Source organism: Phalacrocorax carbo, unplaced genomic scaffold, assembly GCF_963921805.1.
Source record: "Phalacrocorax carbo unplaced genomic scaffold, bPhaCar2.1 SCAFFOLD_316, whole genome shotgun sequence".
NCBI lineage: Eukaryota > Metazoa > Chordata > Aves > Suliformes > Phalacrocoracidae > Phalacrocorax > Phalacrocorax carbo.
In genome coordinates this window covers 20,402-28,539 of record NW_026990291.1, presented here as the reverse complement: position 1 = coordinate 28,539, position 8,138 = coordinate 20,402, and the positions used below count along the sequence as shown (strand labels likewise).

Genomic DNA, 8,138 nt, shown 5'->3' with positions numbered 1-8,138 from the left:
GCTGCCCCCCACTCTCCCCCCAATCTCCCACCCCAGCTGCCCCCCAGCTCCCCACCAGTCTCTCCCCAGATGCCCCCCAGATGCCCCCCAGCTCCCCACCAGTCTCTCCCCAGCTGCCCCCCAGTCTCCCCCAGTCTCCCCCAGTCCCCCCCCCGCCCCCCGCCCCCCGCCCCGGCCGCCCCCCAACCGCTGCCCCCCAGAACCAGAAGCCCACGTCGGAGGAGATCCTGCTGATCGCGGAGCAGCTGCACATGGAGAAGGAGGTGATTCGCGTGTGGTTCTGCAACCGCCGCCAGAAGGAGAAGCGCATCAACCCCTGCGGCACCGGCACCGGGCCCCCCCCCGGCCTGCCCCCCGCGCCCCCCGGCAAGCCCCCCGCCTACAGCCCACACATGGTGCGTGGGGTGAGGGGGGAGGGTCCCCATCCCCGGAGCCTGGCCCTGAATGGCCCCTGACCCCCCACCCCCGCCAGCCCCTGACCCCCCCCCCCCGGGATGGTCCCTGACCCCCCCCCGGCCTGCCCCCCGCCTACAGCCCACACATGGTGCGTGGGGTGAGGGGGGAGGGTCCCCATCCAAGAGCCTGGCCCCGGGTGCCCCCCCAGCCCCTATCCCCTGTACGGCCCCGGGTCCCCACCCCCTATATGGAACTGGGTCCCTTCCCCTATATGGCCCTGGGTCCCTTCCCCTATATGGCCCCGGGTCCCCACCCCCTATATGGCCATGGGTCCCCACCCCCTATATGGCCCCGGGTCCCCATCCCCTATATGGCCCCGGGTCCCCACCCCCTATATGGCCCCGGGTCCCCATCCCCTATATGGCCCCGGGCCCCCACCCCCTATATGGCCCCGGGTCCCCACCCCCTATATGGCCCCGGGCCCCCATCCCCTATATGGCCCTGGGTCCCTTCCCCTATATGGCCCTGGGTCCCCACCCCCTATATGGCCCCGGGTCCCCATCCCCTATATGGCCCCGGGTCCCCATCCCCTCTATGGCCCCGGGTCCCCACCCCCTATATGGCCCTGGGTCCCCATCCCCTATATGGCCCCGGGTCCCCATCCCCTATATGGCCCCGGGTCCCCATCCCCTATATGGCCCTGGGTCCCCATCCCCTATATGGCCCCGGGTCCCCACCCCCTATATGGCCCCGGGTCCCCGTCCCCTATATGGCCCCGGGTCCCCATCCCCTCTATGGCCCCGGGTCCCCACCCCCTATATGGCCCTGGGTCCCCATCCCCTATATGGCCCCGGGCCCCCACCCCCTATATGGCCCCGGGTCCCCACCCCCTATATGGCCCCGGGTCCCCACCCCCTATATGGCCCCGGGTCCCCATCCCCTATATGGCCCCGGGCCCCCACCCCCTATATGGCCCTGGGTCCCCATCCCCTATATGGCCCCAGGCCCCCAACCCCTATATGGCCCTGGGTCCCCATCCCCTATATGGCCCTGGGTCCCCAACCCCTATATGGCCCCGGGTCCCCGTCCCCTATATGGCCCTGGGCCCCCACCCCCTATATGGCCCCGGGCCCCCACCCCCTATATGGCCCCGGGCCCCCACCCCCCTATATGGCCCTGGGTCCCCATCCCCTATATGGCCCCGGGCCCCCACCCCCTATATGGCCCCGGGCCCCCACCCCCTATATGGCCCTGGGTCCCCATCCCCTATATGGCCCCGGGCCCCCACCCCCTATATGGCCCCGGGCCCCCCACCCCCTATATGGCCCTGGGTCCCCATCCCCTATATGGCCCCAGGCCCCCACCCCCTATATGGCCATGGGTCCCCATCCCCTATATGGCCCTGGGTCCCCAACCCCTATATGGCCCCGGGTCCCCGTCCCCTATATGGCCCTGGGCCCCCAACCCCTATATGGCCCCGGGCCCCCACCCCCTATATGGCCCCGGGCCCCCACCCCCTATATGGCCCTGGGTCCCCATCCCCTATATGGCCCCGGGCCCCCACCCCCTATATGGCCCTGGGCCCCCATCCCCTATATGGCCCCGGGTCCCCATCCCCTATATGGCCCCGGGTCCCCACCCCCTATATAGCCCTGGGCCCCATCCCCTATATGGCCCTGGGCCCCCAACCCCTATATGGCCCCGGGTCCCCACCCCCTATATGGCCCCGGGCCCCCACCCCCTATATGGCCCCGGGTCCCCATCCCCTATATGGCCCCGGGCCCCCACCCCCTATATGGCCCCGGGCCCCCACCCCCTATATGGCCCCGGGTCCCCATCCCCTATATGGCCCCGGGCCCCCACCCCCTATATGGCCCTGGGTCCCCCATCCCCTATATGGCCCCAGGCCCCCAACCCCTATATGGCCCTGGGTCCCCATCCCCTATATGGCCCTGGGTCCCCAACCCCTATATGGCCCCGGGTCCCCGTCCCCTATATGGCCCTGGGCCCCCACCCCCTATATGGCCCCGGGCCCCCACCCCCTATATGGCCCCGGGCCCCCACCCCCTATATGGCCCTGGGTCCCCATCCCCTATATGGCCCCGGGCCCCCACCCCCTATATGGCCCCGGGCCCCCACCCCCTATATGGCCCTGGGTCCCCATCCCCTATATGGCCCCGGGCCCCCACCCCCTATATGGCCCCGGGCCCCCACCCCCTATATGGCCCTGGGTCCCCATCCCCTATATGGCCCCAGGCCCCCACCCCCTATATGGCCATGGGTCCCCAACCCCTATATGGCCCCGGGTCCCCGTCCCCTATATGGCCCTGGGCCCCCACCCCCTATATGGCCCCGGGCCCCCACCCCCTATATGGCCCCGGGCCCCCACCCCCTATATGGCCCTGGGTCCCCATCCCCTATATGGCCCCGGGCCCCCACCCCCTATATGGCCCTGGGCCCCCATCCCCTATATGGCCCCGGGTCCCCATCCCCTATATGGCCCCGGGTCCCCACCCCCTATATAGCCCTGGGCCCCATCCCCTATATGGCCCTGGGCCCCCAACCCCTATATGGCCCCGGGTCCCCACCCCCTATATGGCCCCGGGCCCCCAACCCCTATATGGCCCCGGGTCCCCATCCCCTATATGGCCCCGGGCCCCCACCCCCTATATGGCCCCGGGCCCCCACCCCCTATATGGCCCCGTGACCCTCTCCCCATATGGGCCATGGACCTTGTCCCTATGGGGACCCCAGTCCATACGCCCCCTGTCCCCACACGACCCCCTGTCCCTATACGCGCCCCCCCGGCATCCCGCCCCCCCCGACCCCCCTCTCCCCCCCAGGTGAGCAGCCCCGGCCCCGGCCTCCCGCCCTCCCAGGCCTCCGGCAGCCTCAGCACAACAGGTTCGCCCTCTGTTTATGTAGGGCCTACGCAAACGGGGGGGGCGGGGGGGCTTCTATAGGTCCTACGGAGGGGGATGCTGTCAGGGCCGGGGGGGGCACAGCGTTTTTGTAGGGCCTCCCCAAACCCCGGTGTTTATGTAGGACCTACACAAACACCAGCCAGCGTCGGGGGGGGGTGTTTTAGGGGGAGGGGGGTGTGTTTAAGGGGGGGTCGTTTTAAGGGGGGGGGGGGTGAGGGAAAGGGGGACCCCAATGTTTTTGCAGGCCCTCCCCAACCCCCGATGTTTACGTAGGACCTACATAAACCCCCTCCTTCCCCCCCCCCCCCCGCAGTGACTACCTTGTCGTCGGCCGCCGCCTCCCTGGCCCCCAGCCGCTGCGGGGGGGGCGGGGGGGCGCCCCCCCCCACCCTGCCCCCGGCCACGCCGCCCCCCGCCAACAGCACAACCCCCACCCCCCAGAGCGGCGCCCACGGCCCCGTCGGCCTCGCGGGGCTCAACCCCGGCACCGGGTGAGTTGGGGGTGGGGTGACGGGGGGGTGGGCTGGGGGGTGACCCAACACCCCCCCCCCGCCTCCCTTAATTCTGGGGGGGTCCCTATAACCCATCCCCCCCCCCCCCGACCCCCCCCCGACCCCCCCCGACCCCCCCCCCCGGTTTGCTTTGCAGAAGCTCGGTGCTTGGGGTGACCGCGGGGTTAAACCCGGCGCTCATGGCCACTAACCCGCTGGCCACCATCCAAGGTGCGTGGGCCGCCTCGCACGCGCGCGTGCAAGAGCCTCCGCCGGCCCCCCCCGCCCCCCCGCCCGGGAGCCTTGGGGGGGGGAGGGGGAGTGAGTGTGCGAGGGGGTGGGGGGGTGTGCAAAGGGGTGGGTGTGCAAGGTGGGGTGTGGGTGTGCAAGGAGGGGTGTGGGTGTGCAAGGAGGTGCGTGGGTGTGCAAGGTGGGGTGTGGGTGTGCAAAGGGGTGGGTGTGCAAGGAGGGGTGTGGGTGTCAAGGAGTTGTGTGGGTGTGCAAGGAGGTGTGTGGGTGTGCAAGGTGGGGTGTGGGTGTGCAAAGGGGTGGGTGTGCAAAGGGGTGGGTGTGCAAGGTGGGGTGTGGGTGTGCAAGGAGTTGTGTGGGTGTGCAAGGTGGGGTGTGGGTGTGCAAAGGGGTGGGTGTGCAAGGAGGTGCGTGGGTGTGCAAGGTGGGGTGTGGGTGTGCAAAGGGGTGGGTGTGCAAGGAGGGGTGTGGGTGTGCAAGGAGTTATGTGGGTGTGCAAGGAGGTGTGTGGGTGTGCAAGGTGGGGTGTGGGTGTGCAAAGGGGTGGGTGTGCAAGGAGGGGTGTGGGTGTGCAAGGTGGGGTGTGGGTGTGCAAAGGGGTGGGTGTGCAAGGAGGGGTGTGGGTGTGCAAGGTGGGGTGTGGGTGTGCAAAGGGGTGGGTGTGCAAGGAGTTATGTGGGTGTGCAAGGAGGGGTGTGGGTGTGCAAAGGGGTGGGTGTGCAAGGAGTTATGTGGGTGTGCAAGGAGGTGTGTGGGTGTGCAAGGTGGGGTGTGGGTGTGCAAAGGGGTGGGTGTGCAAGGAGGGGTGTGGGTGTGCAAGGAGGTGTGTGGGTGTGCAAAGGGGTGGGTGTGCAAGGTGGGGTGTGGGTGTGCAAAGGGCTGGGCGTGCAAGGAGCCGTGAGCTGGTGTGCAAGGAGGTGTGTGGGTGTGCAAAGGGGTCTGTGTGGGCGTGCAAAGCCCCGTGCGTGGGCGTGCAAAGCGAGGTCCCGCGCGTGTGCAAAGGCTGCCGGGCGGGCGGCGCCCCCCCAGCCCCCTCCTCCTCCCCCCCCCCCCGCCGTGCTCGTGCCGCCCCTCCCCCCCCGCACACTAACCCCCCCCCGCTCGTTGCACGCTCGTTGCACGCTCGCCGTGGGGCGGGGCGCGGTGGGGTGGGGCACCCCCAATCCGTGGGGCGGGGGGAGCCACGGGGTGGGGGCATCTATAGAGGGGGGTGCGTATAGGGTGGGGTCCCTATGGGATGGGGGTCCCTATGGGATGGGGGTCCCTATAGGCTGTGGGTCCCTATGGGATGGGGTCCCTATAGGATGTGGGTCCCTATGGGATGTGGGTCCCTATGGGATGGGGTCCCTATGGCTGTGGGTCCCTATACGATGTGGGTCCCTATGGGATGTGGGTCCCTATGGGATGTGGGTCCCTCTGGGATGGGGGTCCCTGTGGCTGGGGGTCCCTATGGGATGGGGGTCCCTATGGGATGGGGGTCTGTATAGGATGGGGTCCCTATAGGCTGGGGGTCCCTATGGCTGTGGGTCCCTATAGCATGGGGGTCCCGATAGGACACAGGTCCCTATGGATCGGGGCTCCCTATGGGATGTGGGTCCCTATGGGATGAGGGTCCCTATGGGACATGGGTCCCTGTGGCTGGAGGTCCCTATGGGACATGGGTCCCTATAGCACGGGGGTCCCTATAGGATTAGGTCCCTATGGGACATGGGTCCCTGTGGCTGGGGGTCCCTATGGGACACGGGTCCCTATAGGATGTGGGCCCCTATGGGCTGGGGGTCCCTGTGGCTGGGGGTCCCTATGGGATGGGGGTCCCTGTGAGATGGGGGTCCCTGTGGCTGGGGGCCCCGCGGGGGGTCCCTATGGGACACGGGTCCCTATAGCACGGGGGTCCCTGTGGGACGCGGGTCCCTGTGGCTGGGGGTCCCTGTGGCTGGGGGTCCCTGTGGGATGGGGTCCCTATGGGCTGGGGTCCCTATAGCACGGGGGTCCCTATGGGATGGGGGCCCCGCGGGGGGTCCCTATGGGACACGGGTCCCTATAGCACGGGGGTCCCTGTGGGACGCGGGTCCCTGTGGCTGGGGGTCCCTGTGGGATGGGGGTCCCTATGGGATGGGGGTCTGTATAGGATGGGGTCCCTATAGGCTGGGGGTCCCTATGGCTGCGGGTCCCTATAGCATGGGGGTCCCGATAGGACACGGGTCCCTATGGGATGGGGGTCCCTATAGCATGGGGGTCCCGATAGGACACAGGTCCCTATGGATCGGGGCTCCCTATGGGATGTGGGTCCCTATGGGCTGGGGGTTCCTATGGCTGGGGGTCCCTATAGCACAGGGGTCCCTATTGGATTAGGTCCCTATGGGATGGGGGTCCCTATGGGCTGGGGTCCCTAATAGGCTAGGAGTCCCTATGGGATGGGGGTCCGTATAGGATGGGGTCCCTATAGGCTGTGGGTCCCTGTGGCTGTGGGTCCCTATGGGATGGGGTCCTAAATAGGATGTGGGTCCCTATGGGATGAGGGTCCCTATGGGACATGGGTCCCTATAGCACGGGGGTCCCTATAGGATTAGGTCCCTATGGGATGGGGGTCCCTGTGGCTGGGGGTCCCTATGGGATGTGGGTCCCTATGGGATGGGGGTCCCTATAGCACGGGGGTCCCTATGGGCTGGGGGTCCCTGTGGCTGGGGGTCCCTGTGGGATGGGGTCCCTATGGGCTGGGGTCCCTATGGCATGGGGGTCCCTGTGGCTGCGGGTCCCTATAGCATGGGGGTCCCGATAGGACACAGGTCCCTATGGATCGGGGCTCCCTATGGGATGTGGGTCCCTATGGGATGAGGGTCCCTATGGGACATGGGTCCCTATAGCACGGGGGTCCCTATAGGATTAGGTCCCTATGGGATGGGGGTCCCTATGGGATGGGGGTCCCTATAGCACGGGGGTCCCTGTGGGATGGGGTCCCTATGGGCTGGGGTCCCTATAGCATGGGGGTCCCTGTGGGATGGGGGTCCCTGTGGCTGGGGGTCCCTGTGGGATGGGGGTCCCTATGGGATGGGGGTCCCTGTGGCTGGGGGTCCCTATGGGATGTGGGTCCCTATGGGCTGGGGTCCCTGTGGCTGGGGGTCCCTGTGGGATGGGGGTCCCTGTGGCTGGGGGTCCCTGTGGGATGGGGGTCCCTATGGGCTGGGGGTCCCTGTGGCTGGGGGTCCCTATGGGATGGGGGTCCCTATGGGCTGGGGGTCCCTGTGGCTGGGGGTGCCTGTGGCTGGGGGCCCCGCGGGGGGTCCCGGCGGGCGGGGGCGGGGCGGGGGCGGGGTCGGGCCCCCCCTGACCGCCCCCTCCCCCTCTCTCCGCAGCCTTGGCCACTGGTGGAAACCTGCCCCTCTCCAGCCTTGAGCCGGGGGGGCCGCTGGTGCTGGGGGGCGGCGCGGGGACGCCCAGCGCCCCCGCCATGGTGCCCCCCCCGCTCTTCCTCAACCAGGGACCCCTCCCCATTCTGGGGGCCCCCCCGGCCGCCGTGGGGCTGGTGCCGGCCGCCGTGGCCGCCCCTTTGCCCCCTCCCCCTTCCCCATCCCCCTCCTGCTCCTCCTGCAGCTCGGCCAGCGGCGACACCTCCCCCCCCCCGCCCCACCCCCCCCCGGGGGACGAGTGATGGGTGGGGGGGGGACGCCCCCCCCGCCCCCCCCGCCCCCCCCAGCACGCGCTACAGACCAAAAACCGACACCCCCCCCCCCCCACCCCCCGAGGGGGCCGGGAGGACGGACACCCCCCCCCCTTAACTTAATTTAACTTAATGATGCTTTTCTGGGGGGTGGGGGGGGGTCGCCCCCCCCCAGGCAATCCCCTCCCCCCCCCACTGGGGCCCCCAATTAATTTATTGGGGGGGGGGCGGACGGGAACAACGTTTAAAAGGGCGTTTTCTGCCCCGTTTCGCGCCTGTGGAGGCGGGGGGGGGGAATAAGAGAGGGGAAAAACCCTAAAAGTGACTATTTCACACCAAAAAAACCTGCCCGGGGGGGGGGGGCACGACCCCCTCCCCCCCCCAGCTGATCCCAAAGGCTTTTTACAAAACTCTTCTGAC

At 69.0% G+C, this 8,138-nt stretch overlaps 1 protein-coding gene across 1 annotated transcript; it reads left to right on the top strand.

Annotated features, from left to right (window-relative positions):
* Positions 1–200: 200 nt before the first annotated feature.
* LOC135310982 (POU domain, class 2, transcription factor 2-like) lies at positions 201–8,138 on the top strand (the record flags this gene model as incomplete). Its single annotated transcript, XM_064440132.1, has 5 exons — positions 201–395; positions 3,240–3,300; positions 3,634–3,811; positions 3,969–4,042; positions 7,414–8,138. Coding segments are annotated over 5 exons (804 nt in total), but the record flags the coding sequence as incomplete, so codon positions are not given.